The sequence below is a fragment of the Eubalaena glacialis genome, chromosome 10 (assembly GCF_028564815.1).
Source record: "Eubalaena glacialis isolate mEubGla1 chromosome 10, mEubGla1.1.hap2.+ XY, whole genome shotgun sequence".
NCBI classification, from domain to species: Eukaryota; Metazoa; Chordata; class Mammalia; order Artiodactyla; family Balaenidae; genus Eubalaena; species Eubalaena glacialis.
In genome coordinates this window covers 85141329-85162589 of record NC_083725.1, presented here as the reverse complement: position 1 = coordinate 85162589, position 21261 = coordinate 85141329, and the positions used below count along the sequence as shown (strand labels likewise).

Sequence of the window (21261 nt, the reverse complement as noted above, 5' to 3'; positions counted from 1 at the left end):
CCAAGTTGTTAGCCCTTCTCTTACCAAATTTCTCTTATCAAATTTTATCAAATAAGAGTTCTTTGTTAGTTAAGATCAGACCTTTGTAATATGACTTGCAATGTTTTCTCTCAGCATATGATTTTTCGTCTTTTGATTCTGCTTACACTGATCTTTGCTATGTAGAAATTCTTTACTAACAGTCAAACTCATTAATCTTTTCTTTTAATGGCTTCTGGATTTTGATCATAATTAGACTGACTTAGCCCATATTCTCTAGTTCATTCACACTTCCTTTTGGTACTTTATAGTTTCATTACTACAGTTTTTTGGTTTTTTTTTAAAATCATAGTATACACTAAGAGGTATGGTTCCAACTTTACTTCTGTTCAGATAGCTAACCAATTGTCCCAACATGTTATTAAACAGTCTGTGTTTGCATCCCCCCGAAATTCATACGTTGAAATACTAACCGCCAAGGTGATGGTATTAGAAGCTGGGGCCTTTCGGAGGTGATTATGTCATGGGGACAGACCAAAACACACAGAAATTTTAGTGAATGCTGAAGGTCCCTGTCTCAATTCATTCAGCATGCTATAACAAAAATACCATAAACTGAGTGGTTTGTAAACAAGAAAAATTTATTTCTCACAGTTCTGGAGGCTGGAAAGTCTAAGATCAAGGCACAGGTTGACTCTGGTGAGGGCCTGCTTTGTGGTTCACAGACATGACTTCTTGCTGTGTCCTCACATGACAGAGGAGAGGAAGGGATCCCTCTGGAGATCTGTGTCTATTTTGGTTTATTTCTAGATTTTTATTCTGCTCCATTAATCTATACAATCACGTACCAGTAATTATTCTAATTACAGAAGCTTGGCAGAATTTCTATCTAGTAAAGCTGGTCCACCCTCACTGCCAATTGTTTTCACAGTGTTTCTGGACAATTTTATGTTTATTTTTCCACAAGAACAAGAAAATCAGCCTGTCTATGGTTTCTTTGTTTTTTTTAAGTCTTAGCATTTTTATAAGGATTGCACTAAAATATAAATTTATGGAACACAGACAATTTTATTTTGTGTTTTCCATTCAGGAACGTGGTATGACTTTCAATTTGTTTAAATCATCTGTTATGTTCTTCAGGAGTTTGGGGTTTTAAAAAATCTTTTTCATGTAAGTCCTGCACATTAGTTAAGTCTGTTCCTACACATTTTATCTTCTGTATTGTTTACTAGTATAAGTGAAGTCTGTTCCATTACATCTTTTTTTTTAAATTAATTAATTTATTTATTTTTGGCTGCGTTAGGTCTTCGTTGCTGCATGTGGGCTTTCTCTAGTTGCGGCGAGCGGGGGCTACTCTTTGTTGTGGTGCGCAGGCTTCTCACTGCGGTGGCTTCTTTTGTTGCAGAGCACGGGCTCTAGGCACGCGGGCTTCAGTAGTGGCATGCTGGCTCAGTAGTTGTGGCTTGCGGGCTCTAGAGTGCAGGCTCAGTAATTGTGGCGCACGGGCTTAGTTGCTCCACAGCATGTGGGATCTTCCCGGACCAGGGCTCAAACCCGTGTCCCCTGCACTGGCAGGCGGATTCTTAACCACTGCGCCACCAGGGAAGCCCTGTTCCATTATAACTTGAAAATATAACACACCAAAACTGACTCCAGAAGAGACAGAATCTAAACAGTCTAATTTCTATTGAAGAAATAAGGTTGCCAAAAGGCTACTGCTCTAAGAAGGACGAGGCCCAGATGGCTCCACAGGGAGAATGTGACTATTCCTGCACATGTGGCCTATCTGGGTGAGTCAGCACATTTTAACATAACCACTTCACACACAAGAAAGTTTAAAAATTGTAAGATGCAATCTATACAACATCACTGCAAACAAAACTATTTTTTTAAAGTTACAAATAAAATTATTAACCACAACATCAAGAAAATACTATAACACAGAGCATATATATTTATAGTATGGTTATAGTATATCAGTTTGAAATATTATGTGGCATAAAATATAAAAATATATATAACACAATAGTAAGTGATAACTTCCCAAAAACTTTCATTGAAATAAGATATTTGCAAAATTAAAAAATTAAAAATAAAAGATCAGTGTGGAATTTAGAAGTTTGATAGCACAGTGCTTTGGCAATGGTGTTTGGGAATATCAACACCCACACGCTGTTTCTGGAAAGACAAGTTGGCAGCACTAAAACCATCCTGGGTAGAACCTTTCTGACCTAAGGAGGCCACTGCTAGGAATTTGTCTTATTATTCTACTCTCATATTTATAAAAAGATTTTTAATATTTTGTATTTTTACATGCAGCATTATTTCTAATATAAATTAAAACAATTTATGGACAATTTTACATTGGGTTTTTGAGCCATTAAAATAATGTTAGGACTTCCCTGGTGGCGCAGTGGTTGAGAATCTGCCTGCCAATGCGGGGGACACGGGTTTGAGCCCTGGTCTGGGAAAATCCCACATGCCGCGGTGCGACTAGGCCCATGAGCCACAATTGCTGAGCCTGCGCGTCTGGAGCCTGTGCTCCGCAACAAGGGAGGCCGCGATAGTGAGAGGCCTGCGCACCGCGATGAAGAGTGGCCCCCACTTGCCGCAACTAGAGAAAGCCCTCGCACAGAAACGAAGACCCAACACAGCCATAAATAAATAAAATTTAAAAAAAAAACAAAAAACAAAACAAGCTTTGGGGTTTTAAAAAATAAATAAATAAATAAATAATGTTAATAAGGGATTATCTTAGAGAAATTGCTGAGCTACAAAAGCTAAGTACAGAAGGATATGTATCATTTACTCCAATTAGAGTGTGTGTTCTTTTTTAAGACTATACACACACACACATATATAATTTATATACATATGCATATATATATAAAATTCTTTTTTTTTTTTTTTTTTTTCTCATTTGTAATTTTAATCGAAGCATTGCTATTCATTTTTTAAAGTCTTTCCTTATAAGCACCAAATTTTAATACCTGTGTCAATTTGGGGGGGAAAGAAACTCCCGTCAAGAGCTTCCCTCCAGAAGAAAACAATGATGTGCATTCCTCCAAACAACCAAATTCGAAGTCTACCAAAACAGAAACAAAAAAAGCCCACACAGAAAAACAAAAACAAAAATCACATTCTAGGGGTTCAGTGCATTTAGCAGCCTTCACTGTGCTGTCTAATCATCCTTCAGCTGACTTTCAAAAAAATAACACCCTAGCTCATCAAAATATACATTTTCCATTTGATTTTTAAATTAAAAAATAATTAAAAAAAGGAAACTTGAAGGAATTCACAATCAATTGCCTGACTCCTTTCGATGTCATGTACAGCATACGAAGGTCAGGAAGGCTATTTGCAGCACACATGATTAGGGGAAATTGATTTTCAAGGTTTAGCTTTCTTCCAAACAGTGTAAAATACCCACAATTCCAAGTATGAAGGGACACAGACGATTTCCTTCGAGAATTCCACAGGACAATACAGGCGCCCCAGTTGTTCTTCATAGAGTGACAGGGCTTCCGTCAAATTGACACAGTTCCCCTGTGTAAAATATTTCCCATCCTGTTTCAATACTTTCATTGAGAGGTCAAGAATCAGTCTGAGAAACTCCCATGTGGAATCTTCTTCCGGAGATGTGGAGATTGGAACAGCTGTCAAATCATTAATCACATAATCAAACTCTCTCCCTTCTTTGGCGTACCTCTTCAGTACTGGAATACAGTCTTCTATTAGAACCTGATAGCAGTCTCCTTTAAGATTGTCTAGGACATCACCACATGTTTTTCGCATGTATTTCTTACATCCGTCAATCACCATTTGGTCAATCTCTACCATAGTGACCATCTTTGGTTTCAGTTTGACTATTTCACATAATATGCCCCCATCTCCGCCTCCTAGAATCAGTACATCTTTGCCAGTGTAATCTTCTTTGCCGCTGCCCATGATGGCCCGGGTATACGCCAGATCACTTTCTGCCAAATTAACATCCCCACTGAGGATGAGAATATTTCCAAATTGTTTTGAGTGTAAAATTTTAATGTTCTGGTAAGGTGAGTCTTCATCATACACCACTTCATCTATGTCATACTCAACCAGGCGGCCATCTGCAGTGGGCCAGTATCTGTCAATGGCCCCTCCTCGAACTATGGGTGGTAATCGCTTCACCCGCTCAGTACTGTCCTGACTCAATTCTTTCATTCTTTCTTCTACTTTGTTCAAAAGACTGTCAACTTCTTTGCCTTGCGCATCACCGTCGTAACTCTGAAGGTCCAGCAACACCAATCCATGCGGGTAAATTCTCAAATTGGCAAAGCTGCCGTTTTTGTTTATGTAGGTCGCTAAATAGCCATGGTCCTGCCAGGTGTGCACCGACTCCGTCATCCCCCGCTCCTGGAAAATGGACTGGAGGCCTTTCAGAATGGTCTCACCATCAGCTTTGGCGCCGAGCATGAAGTCAAGGGTGCTGTGCCGTGCTGCTGCCATAGTGAGGCGAGGCCCTGGGCCATGCCTGGGGGGAGGCGGCCGGGGAGACTGGGGGGCCGCGCGGCGTGTCAGGCTGCGGCCCAAAATTCTTCTTTAACCTTTTCTGAAGGAAGGAGAGCTTCAGACAAGGAAAGTAACAGATCCAGGATCATAGAGCTGGTAATTTGTAAAGGTAGCACTCAAACATACATAGGTCAATCTGCTTTTTAAAGCCTATATTTAAACTATATTTTTAATTATATACTAATTATTTATTACATCTAGCTCAGATTTAGGTAGTTGGCAAATAAACTAAAACCCGATAGAATCAAAGAAAGAGGTAGAAATGATAACAGAATACACTAACATTATTTTATAAAATGATGAAGGAATGTGATTCACTGTTTCTAAAAAAAAAAAAAAGAAAAAGAGTGAATCAATTTTAACTTAGATAATAATCAAAAGCATAAAAAAGGCACCTAACTGTGAATTTCTTCAGTGAACTACAAATAGAAATTAATTATGAGTGAGTGATAACACAATTACGCCACCCAAAGTTAAATTAAAATCTGAGAAACCATATGGCCTCCACAGGAGCTTTGTGAATTAAAACAATATTAAGAAAGGAATGAAGGAAAGGAAGTAGAAAGGGAGGGATGGAGGGAGAAGGGAAGGAAGGAAGACATTTTAAATTATAAGCACCTTTTTGAAAAATAAATCTCTACCATTCACTAAAAAATATGATACAGAAGCTAGTGCTGTGATATGAAATTTGTCTACCTAATGGAGATAAAAACAAATAAAAAACAATGGTAATAAAACTTAAGAAAACATGTTATTTCATACATTTTTAAAAAGAACTATATTTAAATAATTTCATGAACATGTTCTGTCATGGCACACAGAAATTATATGACCTATATATGAAAAATAGTGTGAATTAAAATATCACTAATGAATCCCACCCTAATTACTCATTCTATTTTAACATAACAGTGTTCAAAGTGTAGTGGCACAGGGTTAAGGGCACTAGACTAGGACTAAAACCCTCGTTGGTTTGCTTTTTTTTTAGCTGCCTGTTTTAGGGAAAGTCAATTAACCTACTGGTTTCAAATTTCCTCATGTGAAAAATAGAGATAAATACATACCTGCTATGAATACACCATATCGGTATATTGTATAGCAACAATGAGACAACATGCTTGAAAGTATTCTATAAATTATCAAATGCTATTTAAATGTGTGTCATATATTTTTTAAATCTGTAGTCATAGTATAATATAAAGAAAAGTATCCCAAATCATTTAAAAATATGAAAGTGCTAGATTATTTGATATTGTTAATTATAGAAAATTGTATCCTGAATATACTTCAAAGAGTTAGAAGTTGACACACATAATATTTTATATTACAGTATACTTTTGAGAAAACACAAATGCCAAGCAAAATTAATTACACATTGATAAATTAAATGAAAGCATCTTAGGCAAAGTACTAAGGAAAAATACTCCCAGTTTATTAGTAAGCCCCTTTCTGACTTGGGCAGATTTAATCTCTTCAGTAAAAGCAGTAAGTGGAACACAAAATAATTAAACATTCTATGTGTTCCATGGTCACGTATTTTGTCCAAAAATGTATAATATAATATATACAATATTTCTATAAGACTGTTACGAATAAAAAATTAAAAGCAGAAAGGGACTGTGTATAGGTCTATGAACCCAGTAAGATGTGCTTCATATACATAGAAATATTCATAATTACTTAATTTCCCAATGATTAATCTTATGTTTACTAATACTTGTGCCTTTTCAGTATTTTCTTATGTAATATAACACAAAAGTCTATTCAGAGCATATTGAAAAAGAAACTTCTAACTACTTTTACTTAACGAATTCTTATGGCGTTCATATCAAAAAGTATTTTAAAAAAGACGGCTCAAAGAAAGAAAATGATAGTGCTTTTATAAAAACAAAAATCATAAAATTTTAGAACCAGAAAGGTTTAAAAAATCATTTTATTTTTATTTAAAAATTTTTTTTTATTTTTTAACATCTTTATTGGAGTATAATTGCTTTACCATGGTGTGTTAGTTTCTGCTTTATAACAAAGTGAATCAGCTATACATAAAAAATCATTTCACAAGTGAAGCCCACAGAGATTCACCACTGTCTAAAATTATTATAGAGATGGTTCCTAAGAAGCCAGGCAGGACTAGTGATTCCCAGACTAGAACATGGTTAATTTCTACACAACATATTAAGGAAAAAATAAAATAAAAATCTAGGCAAAATCGAACTGTAAATATAAGGCAACATTTTTAATAGTAACATATTTGCTTTCCTGGAAACAATGTGGTTTTTTAGACAAATATTAAATAAATTGTTCCAGCACTTGGGTGCAAACATAAAAACTATAAAAAAGATTCTTAGTCTCTGCTGCAAAAACATATAAAAAGCATACAAAAAAGCCAAGTATAAAGAACTGATAAAAACTAATACTTTAAAAATAAAATAATCTATTTGTCTATAGGGGAATTAGCAAAAACAAAGAAACACATACCATCATTACCTCATAGGTAATGCTTTGGCCAAAAGATATCAGAGTACCATATAAATTTCGCAGGTCCAACTTGGTTAGATCACAAGTGAAACACCGCTCTTAGGAAACAGGTATGGAAAATGAAAAGCCAATCTACATGATATTCCAAACAACATAAAAATCAGGAAAAGAGATTTTCAACATATAAAGGTTGTTAATCACTGCTGCAACATCACGTAAAGCCCATGAAATAACCTGAGAGAAGTATCTTTTAAATGGAGGTGAAAGGGGAATTATAAAAACCTGATGTTATCAATATACATGTCCTTGAAGTAGAAAGAGCAGGGAAAAATTCCCAAGCAAAAGTATATAAGTGGCAGAGATGATAATATATTTGACTAAATTAGTGGACTAATTTCCAATAAGGAGGAACAAAAACAGAAAACCTGAACTTTTAGATAACCATGCCAATGTAGAGGGAGGGAAGGAGAAAGTGAAGAAGAAAAATGGAAAAATTCACAAGGGAGGAAAAACAAATGACACATTTTTAACACACCCACCCATATACAAAGTGAAAGATCACCTTTGAAATAACCTGAGGGAGTATTAACACTAACTGTAAAATTTAAAGTAACTCAGGGCTTCCCTGGTGGTGCAGTGGTTAAGAATCCGCCTGCCTATGCAGGGGACATGGGTTCGAGCCCTGGTCCGGGAAGATCCCACATGCTGTGGAGCAACTAAGCCCGTGCACCACAACTACTGAGCCTGTGCTCTAGAGCCTGCAAGCCACAACTACTGAGCCCACGTGCCACAATTACTGAAGCCCGAGCGCCTAGCGCCTGTGCTCCGCAACAAGAGAAGCCACTGCAATGAGAAGCCCGCACACGGGAACAAAGAGTAGCCCCCGCTTGCCGCAACTAGAGAGAGCCCACGTGCAGCAACGAACACCCAATGCAGCCAAAAATAAAAAATAAAAAATTTTTAAAAATAAAGTAACTCATAAAGGGGTAAATAAATGAGGTCTTAAAAGAAAGCACATAAAATAAATTCTACCTTACAATATTTGACCCTACCTACCAATAACGACTTCTTAAAATTATTAATTTGTAACTAATTAACACAAACTAAAATAATAATTAAAAGTGCTTTGGTATAGAGCTTATACATTTGAAATGAATAGGAATCACAGTAAATCAAAAATATGGTTTAAGCAAAATTATCTGGATAAGCAAAGTTTAACTAAGCTATGTCACTGTAATTAATAAATTTCAATTAAAAAAAAAAGAGTATATTGAATGACAGCACCAATCAGCATTTCTGTTATCAGTATACTGCACCACAGAGCAGCATCACAAAAGTCTTCCATGAAATAAAGCCAGTGTACATGAAATCAACTGCTATCACAATGATGACCTAAGAGAGGATTTCTGCTGCCCAAGAGCCACATGAAATGTACAATTCTGTAGTCTATGCTACTCACCTTATCTTTGAAGATATGTGGATTTTGGTATATAAAATCTCGGTAACTTTCTGTTCGTACTCTGTCCTAGGGTAGAGAGAGGAAGACATTGTGTTTACAGGATAGTCTAAACAAATAAAAATATTTAAGGAAGATATTTGCTAATTTATCATACACTTCTAGTTTCCATAGCTACATTTTGCCTGGAAAACCAAGCCTAATCTTTTTTTCCTAAAAGAAAATAATAAAGAATGGAAATAGCAACAACACACAAAGAAAAGGTTTAAGAACAACACTGAAAGTCAAATAAGACCTAAGTTCTTAAAAATGTACATATTTTCATCTTGACATGCATTATAAGACTTCAAGTGGGGCTTCCCCAGTGGCGCAGTGGTTGAGAATCCGCCTGCCAATGCAGGGGACACGGGTTCGAGCCCTGGTCTGGAAGGATCCCGCATGCCGCGGAGCAGCTAGGCCCGTGAGCCACAACTACTGAGCCTGCGCGTCTGGAGCCTGTGCTCCGCAACAAGAGAGGCCGCGATAGTGAGAGGCCCGCGCGCCGCGATAGTGAGAGGCCCGCGCACCGCGATGAAGAGTGGCCCCCGCTTGCCGCAACTGGAGAGAGCCCTCGCACAGAAACGAAGACCCAACACAGCCAAAAAAACATAAATAATAAATAAATAATAATTAAAAAAAAAAAAAAAAAAGACTTCAAGTGATAATTAATGCTAGTAGAAGATGAACATGATGTTTTACTCCTTTAAATAGGGCCTGGAATCTAGAGCCTGATTCCCTGTGGTAGAACTATGTTAAAATATGGGAGGAAAACACCAAACTAGATAGATGTAAAAGTTACAGTTACATATGAAAAATGAAGCTCAACTGAGTATAGTTTCCTAAGAAAGTCATTGATCAGCACCTATCTGATTTATAATCCTGTTTTGTTTCTAGAAATGTCTGTAGTAGGAAATGATGCTTAAAAGCCTATAAGCCTAAAAGTCAATCGCTTGAGCCCCGCAGACCATACTGTAAGACTTCTCCACTCTGGAGTCTCACATGACCTGTGACCAAGGCAGGCACTGAATGTTAACATATATGTTGGTGCATGAACAGAGCTGATTCCCTTTTAAATCACCTCAGCTAAGACACACGCTGACAGCAAATTCAGCAGTAAGGGGCTCTGCTGCCGAGTGAGTAAAATGAGTATGATAAAAAATATCTCAGATCGGGAATTCTAGTTTTTGGTTTCACACTAGGTTAAAAAAAAAAAAAAAAAAAAAAGTAGTTACACTAAATACAACATAAAACTTTACACAGTCCATACCCTCCAAAAAAAAAATTTTTATGCCAATACTGGGATTTAAAAAAAAGTACAAAGAAGGGCTTAAATTAAAAGGCAAGCTGTTTTACTTAATTGCTGGATCTAAAAAAGGGAAATTCCATAATTAATTCCATGTTTTCTGATGGAATTATTTCTAATTGCTTTACAAACAAAATTTTAAATCATGTTTTAAAAATTTAAATCTTTCCCTCAATGTATTTTAAGAATTACTATGGGGCTTCCCTGGTGGCGCAGTGGTTAAGAATATGCCTGCCAATGCAGGGGACACGGGTTCGAGCCCCGGTCTGGGAAGATCCCACATGCCGCAGAGCAACTAAGCCCGTGCGCCACAACTACTGAGCCTGCGCTCTAGAGCCCACGAGCCACAACTACTGAAGCTGCGAGCCTAGAGCCCGTGCTCTGCCACAAGCGAAGCCACTGCAATGAGAAGCCCATGCACCGCAAGGAAGAGTAACCCGCGCTCGCCGCAACTAGAGAAAACCCGTGTGCAGCAACGAAGATCCAACACTGCCAAAAATAAATAAATTTAAAAAAAAAGAATTACTATGAGAATTTAATGTTTCAAATGAATTTAAACATAGTATTAATTAATTTAAAAACTGTCTTTTTTTTAAAAAAAAATACCATTTCATACATTTCTACCATTTTTATACTCTTCTTACACTGTAACCAGTGATTTTTGCTGACACAACAAAACCTACAAAGGGTGAACATCAGTCAAGAAGGCAGTCACTCGGAAAGCTCTCACCAATCACACTGCCTCACTGCTGCTCTAACTTAATCACTAGCCTCCCGACTCCTGTCCTAAATCCATGCACTGCCGCTCAGCTCAACTACAATCCTTCATCCAATCTCTTCCTACACATCCATCTGCTTTCGCTCCTATGCTCACCCTGGTGCAATGAAATTCAAAGTCTACTAAACACAGTGCCGTGGACATAGCAGAGCTTCAATTTAATAAATGAATTTTTGAGAGGAAAATTCACTAAACATGAAAATCCAAGCAAATCAAAGACTAGCCCTCAAACCATTTCTAAAAATTTATTCTAACAAAAGACTAACTCTTCAATATAAAATAAGGTAATAAACAGAAATAAAGTTATCTTTTGCACTAACCTAGTAAAACTAAGAAGCACAAAAGAAGAGGTCCAATATTAAGAAGCAAGACAATTTTTAAGGCTAGTACAGTATAATGGAATAATTCCTACAAATATTAAAAAAATTTAAGTATGAGACTAAAGACAACAGAAAAGTTATGTATTATAAATTTTACCTATATAAGTAACAGTATGTTTTAAATGTATAGGCTCATGAAGGTGGACAGAATGCACGAGTCAGCTGCAGATACAATGAGGAAACTGCAGTAACGAAAAATTATTTAATGGTACTATAATCTGTGATAAATTTTCACCAGGATGAACAATGTTTTACTTGGGGGGAAGAAAAGAAGAGAGAGTGATGCATCTCCGATTTATAACATTAGCAACAACGACTCTTCTTCAGAAAGATAAAGTGGCAAAGGATTTTGAAAGTTAATGTCCACTATCCCGCTAACTCTGGAATTCAAAAAAATTCACCTTGACTCTGGAAAATAAGATTACAAACTATCTTTATTTATAATTATAATCACAACATATGCCAAAAAAGTGTCATTAAAATACCTGTGACTAGTAAGCAACAAAAAATCCAAATAATATTCTTATAAAAGCAAGGCCAATTCTAAGCATAAAAATAAGTACTGTATGTATGGCTTCTCAATTTTAACTTATTTATAAAGATCAGGTGAGACTCCAGTAGTAGCACAACCTTGAAAAAATTATGTGTGCTAAGAATTGTTTTGATAAGAAACAGAAGAAATATTGCTTGATATAAGGCACATTTCATAGTCATCCACAGTATGTAACTTAACAAAACATAAAATGGACAAATAGTTCTTTTTGAATGAAATATATCCATATTTCCTATGAAGACTTAATCAAGTTATCTCCAAGGAGAAGGTGGTTACATTGTATAACAGCAGAGGGGAATTAAGGCATGGAAAATTATATTAATAAGGAGTGTTAAGTGATTCTCTAAAAGTGAAAAGACAGCACTGGAAACTTCCAGCTGGAACTTCTTAAATATATATGTACATCAAAAGGACTTAAAATATTCCATCAGGTGTAAAGATCCTCCAGTTGTTGATACAGAGCTACAAGGGTCCAGGACAGAGATTTGGAAGCAAGTCCAAACTGGATTTCCCTGATGACTGTACTGACAGCACTCAGATGTACTATATTCTAGGAGTCTCAGTAACCTTATCTGTCTGAAAAACCCAATACAATTTCCATATCAAAAGCATTAAAGGTTCATGGCATTTAAACTGATGGGGTGATTTAAAACAGCAAATATGGGCTTAGATTAACTCCTTTAAAGGAAATATTCTAGACACAATAAAATTAATTTTAACAGAGAAAATGGAGTATGTCAATTTCTTTTAAACAAATGCACTCTGGACTTAATTTATTACTTGTAATGCTATGCAACCACCCAAGTGACAACAAAAAGCACAACCGTGACAAGTCATTAGCAAAGAAATGACATGACATTGCTTTAAAAGACCCCAAGTAATTACAATTACTATTAATCAGCAAACCTCCACTCTGTGATCCTGCAAAACTGACTCAACAAAATATATACATATTAACTACCCCTGGTTATTTTAAATGGGCATGTTTCAAGGAACACAGTCTTGGGGTGTCCGTAAAATAAACCAATCTTTTGAGGAAGGATTCAGAAAGGAATTTTTCGTTTGTTGGTTTTTAAGACAAAAAAAGTAGTGGCATCTAAAATTCACAGAGATAAACATTAAAGTTTTCAGTAATTTTTACACTCCAACATTTATTTTACTCTAGTTAGATATTTTCAGTTTTACTGAATTAAAAAACATTTTGCTATTTTATAATCTATAATATAATACATGATAAAATATACATAATATACCAGGTATACCTAGAAATCTACTTATAGTTTATATGGACATTACCATTATAAAAATTAAAACCAACCAAATTCAAGTATCTGATTTAGGAAATTCTTCTATATACCAATGATTTCAAATGTAAAACGGTAATGCCGTAACAAATGTGAGAATTATTTATAATTAACTTCGTACCAAAGAATTATTTGCCCAAACTAAAGTCAGTACTGCTAATTAAAACACTAAAATTAATCATTTCCTTCACACATTAAAAGGCAAACATATTTTTCTTCCTATTTAAAAGTTGCTCTTAAGAAGACTAAAATCGTCAATTTTTTCAAATGTTCTATTTCCAGCAAAAGGTAATCTCATAATGAAGATTAATAATGATTTTAAACAGAATTTACAGTGTCTCTGATGCTTCTATAATCTTTTCAACGCAAGATGAGCTATCAAGCACCAAAAAGATTTAAAAAGCAGTTCTCAAAAAACCAAAAACCAAAAAAGCAGTTCTCCCACAGCATATGTATTAAGAACCTTTTTTACTCTATTTTTCCTTTGGTATGGATTTGGTACATCTGTGCTCTTTTCTAACCTTCAGCATTTCTTCATGTATCCCATAATGCCCGTATGAGCTGAAATAAACGCCATCCTCATCCTCCTGGAGGTCTGCAATGGCAGTTGTAGATGACGAGCAGGTTCTGACATCTGCATTCATCACAAAATCCTGAGCAAATTGTCTGTAATCAATTTGAAATACACCCTTGAGACAAGTTTACTGGACCATGAAAAAAGGAAAGGCTAGAGGCTGAGGAAGAGGAAGGGGGAGGAGGGGAGTGCGGGGTGTGATGAGCCTTCTAAAGCACATTCTGTCTTAAGCAATGGAAAGCTCCCCCTGCTGGACCTTAAGCAATGGCATATTCAAACCCAGTTGGAAGCACTCCTTCCACAAAACACAAAAGCACTGCCAACTGCAGGCTATGGCTGTTTTATCTTTCAAGTGAACAAAATAAGCACACTATGACTTTATTCAACTTTATTATTTCTATTGTTCCAAAATCTTATTTTAGCAGCTGAATCAATATACCATATTACAATGCTATGAATATTCTTTAAAACCATAGTATCTCATGGAAGGGTTATACAGGCAGAAAGCAGACCCAAACTGGGAATTATTTACGCATATCAACACCATCCGCTCAGGCTCTAAAACTCAGTTCCTTCTCTGATCACAACACATCAAGAATCTATGAGGTATACATGGGAGAGAAGTGTAAAGAGGCACATAATAGAGTTGCTGGTTACTAGATTACCCAGCATAAAATCTCAGAAAAAGGGAAACTACAATCAGCTGTACTATTTTTCCTGCTGGACATTCTGGCAAACCATCAAATGGGTAATCAGGCAATAGCAACCAACGTACAAATCTAATAGGCTAAGCTAGAGGTATATACACTTGGTAGTAATGCAGAATCTCAGACACTAGCTATTTTAGGCCTCCTGAATCAGAATCTAGTTTAACGAGATACCCAGGTGATTCGTATGCACATTAAATTCTGACAAGTACTAAGCCAGTAGAATGTTAATTTACTCACTAGAGAAAACCATCCTATGTAGCTGGTTTTCAGATTACATATCTCATCATAATTATATTTTGATTCTTTAAAAACAAAAATTTCAACCCTGTATTTTCCCCAAGCCTAAAAAATATTAATCCCTACACTTTAAAAAGTCCAGGAGAGGAAAAGTAAAATGGAGAAATCTATTAGAAATAAGGTAATTCAAAGGAAGGCAATATCAAGGAACAAAAAGCACTCAAGAGGAAAACACTCCCCAAAACAATTATCATTAGTACAAAAGTAACTATAAAGAAATATAAGAGGACAGATAAAGCTACAAATTTTATGTTAATCAACTATATCCACAATGTATAAAAAATACTGTGTATCTTTAATATTATTGAAATTAAATATCTACACTGCTTTCCAGTATATGAAATATTTTACCATATTCTACCTTTTTATGAATTATATTATTTTGGGGATCTAAACAATTAATTTTCTATAAGATTGATAAATTACTTCATTCTTTGCAGATCCTCACGCGCTCCAGCTAACGCAGCTTCAGCAGACAGTGCCCTGGCTTCCATGTGTTTCAATTTTTCAACAACTGATGTATTTTCACTGAGTCCATTGGGGTATGAGAATGGAACTGACACGGGTTCATAAAGATCTTCTACATCTAAATAAATAAATGGACATTATTATCAGGCCATCTTATAACAATGAAGCACATATAAACGTGTTACGAATAAGTATATACTAAGTGCCTATTATGCGGTCAACTGAGAAAAATTAGTACTTTTAATTAAATAAATATTTAATATCCAAACTATTCCAATTTGAGTTTAAAGAGCATGCTGTTAGTCTAAGCTTTTCACTAGCTGGCTAAACTGAACACATAAATAAGCATTAATTGTGCTGAACCAAACCCAGGAAGAAACAAAAAAGTAGAAGGAAAAAACTCATATTTATTGAATCATCAGGTATCTTTCAAGTTCATGCATTACATCTCATTCCATCTTCAAAACAAACCTAAAATATAAACATTTATCCCTATTTTAAGACATGGGAAAAATAAATTTCAGAGAAATTGACTACTGTTTCATGAAGGAACTGTTTGCAACTGTTTAATGAAGGAACTACAATTCAAACCCATGCCTGCCTTCCCAGCCCATGTTCTTGCCACCACACAGGGCCACCTCCAGCCTCTGGGTCTTTATCTGTAGAATAACAGGTATGACATTTAGATATTCCTTAAGGACAGTGTGTAGGTAAGGAATTCTGTACATTCAATAACTTTTTCATCATGGGTAAGGTGGTGTGCAATCTATACACTGTCTTATTGCTGACATTATTAAATATCCTAATTCCTAATATTATTAAAAATTCTTGATTTAAATTTAATTTCACTATATGTAAATCATTAACTTCTGCTATAGAAGTTAATATATGTAAATCATTAACTCTGCAAACAGAAGTTAATATATGGAACTAGTGAGTTTTACAAAATCCCAATGTCCACTGACCAGTCTAATTAACTGTCGAATCAACTGAAAGCAATAAAAACAATGCAGATATTATACTGTCTCCTCAGTACAGCTCTGAGGGAAACACGACTTTTTTTTTCCTATTCAGTTTTTACCTGCAACACTTCTTTAGAGCTGGGACAAAATAACCAAGCTTAACAAATACATGATAATATTAGAACTTAGAGACTAGAGCCTAAATTGAACTTGTTATAAAAGCAGTACGGGTGTGCCACAAAACTCTAAACAGTCTAGCAAAATACTGACTCGTTGTTTTAAAAAACTATAGATTCATCCACTATTTAGTTCACCAAAAATTAATGAGAGCAACAAAATATTGCCAAACTATTAAAGGATGGTGTACTATATTTTCTACTTACTACTACAACTCTCATTGTGTACCTTGCCTTTAAAATTCTTCACACGGTCTGCAAACCACCTTGTTAGTTTAAGTTATGGATTAGAACTAAACAAAGAAATTGGTTTCTTTGTTTTGGCTAGTTTCTCTGTTTTGCTTTCCGCTGCAAGAAGTGAGTCAGAATAAAAGCTGTTAGCATTAATAACACAGTTGTCCCTTGGTATCTGTGGGGGATTTGTTCCAGGACCCCCCTCGTATACCAAAACTCGCAGATGCTCAAGTCCTTGGATAAAATGGCGTATTTACATATAACACTTTAAATCATCTCTAGATTCCTTATAATACCTAACACAATGTAAATGCTATATAAATATTTATAAATACAATGTAAATAGTTGTCACCGGGCAGCAAATTCAAGTTTTACTTTTTGAATTTCTGGAATTTTTTTCTTCCTGAATATTTTTGATCCAAGGTTGGTTGAATCCAAAAATGCACAACTCCCAGATATGAAGGCCAACTGTACACAGATAATTATATATTAAAGGTTAAGTGTATAGATTTGAAAAGGAGAAAGGATTCAGTAAACATTAAGATGCATAACTATAATATACCAAAACAGTCTAATTTAAAGTCCTAAACCATATTCAGGAAGATGAATTTCCACATCTACATTCTCAGGAGGTTCAAATCACCTGGATACTTCATCTTGGCAGCTGAAAACTACCATAAAAATAGTCAATTTATCAGGAAGACATAACAATTACAAATGAGAATAAACCTCACAAAAGAGCTTCAAAATACACAAAGCAAAAGCTGATAGAATTAACGGCAAAAAGAGACAATCCTCTAATCACAGTCAGAGATTTAAATACACCCCTATCAACAACTGATAGAGGCAGATTTTTAAAAATCCAAAAAGACATAAAAGATCTGAACAAAAATATTCAGCACCGTGAATTATTTACATAATACTGAACCCAATAACTGTATCTTGACACTTTTGAAGAACACTGATCAGTAATTTAGTAGACTGTCCCTCAACCTGGGATCATCTGATGATTTTTCATTATTGGAATGAGGTTAAACATTTTTGGCAAGTTGCCTCCTCAGAGCATTACACCAAGGGGTTCATGGCATCAGTACACTTATTACTGGTGATGTTAACCTTGATCACTTGGTTATGGTAGTGTCTGCTCGGTTTTTCCACTCAAAAGTTTAACAGCTCCTTTGTAGTTAACAAATTTCTTGGGGGACATACTTTGAACTATGCAAATCCTATCTCACCCGCCTAAATTTTCGCCCACTAATCTTAGCATGCATGGGTTGCTCTTTCCTGCAAGTGACTACTGTGGTGTTTGCCTAATGCTGATTTTGTTTCTCTTTTCCCTTTGACATTTATTAATAGGAATTCTATGCTAAAGCGGAGCTACTCCTTCCCCATTTATTTATTTGGTTGATTATTCATGTCAATACGAATTCATGGACATTTATTTTATCCTATGGGTTAAAACCCAATACTGTCATTTTCTGTATTGATTAAATTCTTCTAGCTTTGGCCATTAGGAGCCCCTTCAGGTTGGTTCCTGTGTTCTTTAGGTTAAGTCCCCTCTTCCCCCACTTTTTCTTAAGTACTTCCTTATTTTCTGGAACAAGATGTCCTAGACTTATCTTGTATTTTCCCTGCCCCACCTGGAAATCAATCACCTAAGGACCCTTGGTTCCTTTTATTAATAAAGGATTATAAATCAAGATCTGGGCACTAGGTATGCTCATTGCTACCGGGGTTTTTCTAGGCCCTTTCAGCAGAGCTAGGAAGTATATGTATTATACTAACCCCCCACACACACATCTATATTTCTGTATCTGTCTGTCTGTGTAAGAAAAACTATGAATTTACACTGACAGTTCTGATTCCAATCTGTCAACACAGGACTCATTTCATCCTTCATTTCCTTATCTAAAACCTCATTCTCCAACTGTGAGAAACCTGGCTTTTATCCATAAATTTTTAAAAATAAATTTATTAATTTTATTTATTTATTTTTGGCTGTGTGGGGTCTTCATTGCTTTGAGCGGGCTTTCTCTAGTTGTAGCGAGCGGGGGCTACTCTTCATTGTGGTGTGCAGGCTTCTCATTGTGGTGGCTTCTCTTGTTGCAGAGCACGGGGTCTAGGCACGTGGGCTTCAGTAGTTGTGGCACACGGGCTCAGTAGTTGTGGCTTGCGGGCTCTAGAGCGCAAGCTCAGTAGTTGTGGTGCACGGGCTTAGTTGCTCCACGGCATGTGGGATCTTCCCGGACCAAGGCTCAAACCTGTGTCCCCTGCACTGGCGGGCAGATTCTTTTTTTTTTTTTTTTTTTTTTAATAAATGTATTTATTTATTTATTTTGGCTGTGTTGGGTCTTCATTTCTGTGCGAGGGCTTTCTCTAGTTGCGGCGAGCGGGGGCCGCTCTTCATCGCGGTGCGCGGGCCTCTCACTATCGCGGCCTCTCTTGTCGCGGAGCACAGGCTCCAGATGCGCAGGCTCAGTAGTTGTGGCTCACAGGCCCAGATGCTCCGCGGCATGTGGGATCTTCCCAGACCAGGGCTCGAACCCGTGTCCCCTGCATTGGCAGGCGGATTCTCAACCACTGCACCACCAGGGAAGGCGGGCAGATTCTTAACCACTGTGCCACCAGGGAAGCCCCATCCATAAATTATTAACTTACTTGTTCCATTCTAGCATACACAAAAAGTGTCAGAATTGCTAATCCTTACCCTGCAAGAAATGCCTTTTCTTACTGGATTACAACGTTGATGCAGTTCTTTTTATGTGTAGCCTCAGCACAACATCCATTAAAGGTTTCAGTTACTCACCTAGTTCTTTTCCTCCCCACTCCCTGCAGTATGGTTACATTATTCCTTTGTATTACAGTTCAGTTCATCTGTTAGTGCCTGCATTCCATTTCGCACCAGCACCACCCTTGTATACATATATCCTCGTTGTTTCAATTGTTGATTTTTTTGATTATATGAAGGCTATAAAAAACATTACTATAGTCCTGAGAGTTAGAGCTATACAAAGAGATATACTCAGCAAAGTGTCACTCGATCTTCACCCCTGTTACCTCAATCCCACTGCGCCCTTCCTTCCATCCTTGTCCCACAAACCCCGTTCAGTAACCAATCTCTTCAGTTTCTAGTTTATCCTTCCTGTATTTCTTTTGCACAAATGAGCAGACACATAAGCATTTTCTTAAATCTCTTTCTTTCTTATGTGAAGAGTATCACAGTAGATATTCTTTTGAGCTTTGCCTTTTTCATTTGACAGTATGTCCTGATAACACTCTGTACCAGTTCAGTTCATTCTTTGTAATAGAGGATAGAGGTATACTACTCCATGGTGTGGACGTGCCATAGTTTATTCAACCGCTCTCCTCTATATAGGCATTTGTTTTATATGTATTTTCAGAATGTTGGAGGTGTATCTTCAAGACCAATTCTTATGAGTGAAACTGTTCAGTTAAAAAGCGCATGTTCAGTTTTGTTAGATTTTGCTAAATCTGCATTCTACTAGCAATCTTATGACAGTGCCTGTCTCTCCGCAGCTTTGTCAATAGAATGTGTTGTCATATTGTAAAACTTTTTACCAGTCTGAGAGGTGAGAAATGGTATCTTGCTATTGGGCTATTTTCCTACTTTTTTTTGGTAGAATTTTTCCCCATTTTTCTATCAACTGTTTTGATCCTTTGTCCCTTAATTTTCAAGAGTCTTTTATATAAAAAGGATATTAACCTTTTGTGGAACATGTTTCAAATATTATACCATACTTTAAAAAAAATTAACTAAACTCCATTTTATTCACTCAGATTTCATTAGTCTTCCCCTAATGTCCCCTTTCTGTTCCAAGATCCTATCCAGGATACCACATATGTTTAGTTGTCACGTCTCCTTAAGCCCCTCTTGGCTACAACAGCTTCTCAGGCTTCCCTTGTTTTTAATGACATGGACAGTTTTGAGGAGTACTGGTCAGGCAGTCTGTAGAATGTCCCTCACTTTGTGTCTGTCTCATGGTTTTTCATGGTTAGACTGAGGTTACTGGCCTGGGAGGAAGACCACTGAGGTAAAGTGCCATTCTCATCACATGATATAAAGGGTCTATACCACTGACATGTCTTATCACCGATGATGTTAACCTTCATTACCTGGCTAAGGCAGTGTTTGCCAGGTTTCTCCATCAGTATAGTTACTTCTCCCCACTTACACTGTACTTTCATTGCCTATTTTCTTAGTCATCTCCTTTTTAAATTTAGTCATCTTTATATTCTCAAAGCCTAATACAAAGCAGATGCTCAATAACTATTTACTGAAAGACAGTGCAGGTGAAATGGTCAGTAATCAAGCCAGGAGCCATGAGAATGAAGACCTTCTCTTCCATCTCTCTACACCAATGGCCAGGAGAACAGATCTTATGCTTTTTTCTTGGCCGTGCCGTGCGGCTTGTGGGATCTTAGTTCCCTGACCAGGGATCGAACCCGTGCCCCCTGCAGTGGAAGCATGGAGTCCTAACCACCAGACCGCCAGGGAAGTCCCACAGATCCTTTGAGAGACACGGGCGGTGCACTAACAAGCATGCCCAGTTCAAGTTCCACCTCCTTTACTAGGCCCTTTAACTGTTCCAGATCTCGGTCATGACTTCTTCATCTAAACTCCTTAGAACTTATTTACTAATAACAATAAATTCTCCTTCATTAAGCACTTACTCTCTGACAGGCACTGTGCTAATATGCATTATCTTTGTAACAATTTTATAAGGTAGGTGTCATTATCACCTTTTTAGAAATTAAAATTAGGTCTGAAAGAAGTTAAGTTAATATACCTTTGGAGAGTGAAGAGGTCAATACCGATCTGTATCCATAGTGACCAGCAAATAGCACTCGGTATCTGTTGATCTGAGTAATCTCTTCCTCTTCTGAACTGCACTATTTTTCTTACTTCTCATGAAACTTACTATATTCCACCTTATCTTATAATACAGGACAGTCATTCAAAAACAAAACACTCCTACTATTAGATTGTGGGCTCCCAA

At 36.5% G+C, this 21261-nt stretch overlaps 2 protein-coding genes across 3 annotated transcripts in view; both read right to left on the bottom strand.

The window, feature by feature from the left end:
- The window catches only part of PRMT3 (protein arginine methyltransferase 3), a 138237-nt gene that overhangs the window by 110842 nt on the left and 6134 nt on the right, over nt 1-21261 (bottom strand). For both annotated transcript variants that reach the window (XM_061203143.1, XM_061203142.1), the window contains exons 6-8: nt 14829-14988; nt 13343-13487; nt 8468-8533 (exon numbers count right to left, since the gene is read on the bottom strand). In XM_061203143.1, the coding sequence (XP_061059126.1) occupies nt 8468-8533; nt 13343-13487; nt 14829-14988 (371 nt within the window). The remainder of the gene's footprint in view (nt 1-8467; nt 8534-13342; nt 13488-14828; nt 14989-21261) is intronic.
- LOC133099457 (spermine synthase) lies at nt 2889-4542 on the bottom strand. Its single transcript, XM_061203141.1, has one exon. It carries the CDS (start codon nt 4465-4467, stop codon nt 3370-3372), a length of 1098 nt encoding a protein of 365 aa, XP_061059124.1. The 5' UTR covers nt 4468-4542; the 3' UTR covers nt 2889-3369.

Excerpts from the sequence above, each read along its gene's own strand:
- LOC133099457 (XM_061203141.1), bottom strand. The coding sequence starts at position 4,467 with ATGGCAGCAGCACGGCACAGCACCCTTGACTTCATGCTCGGCGCCAAA.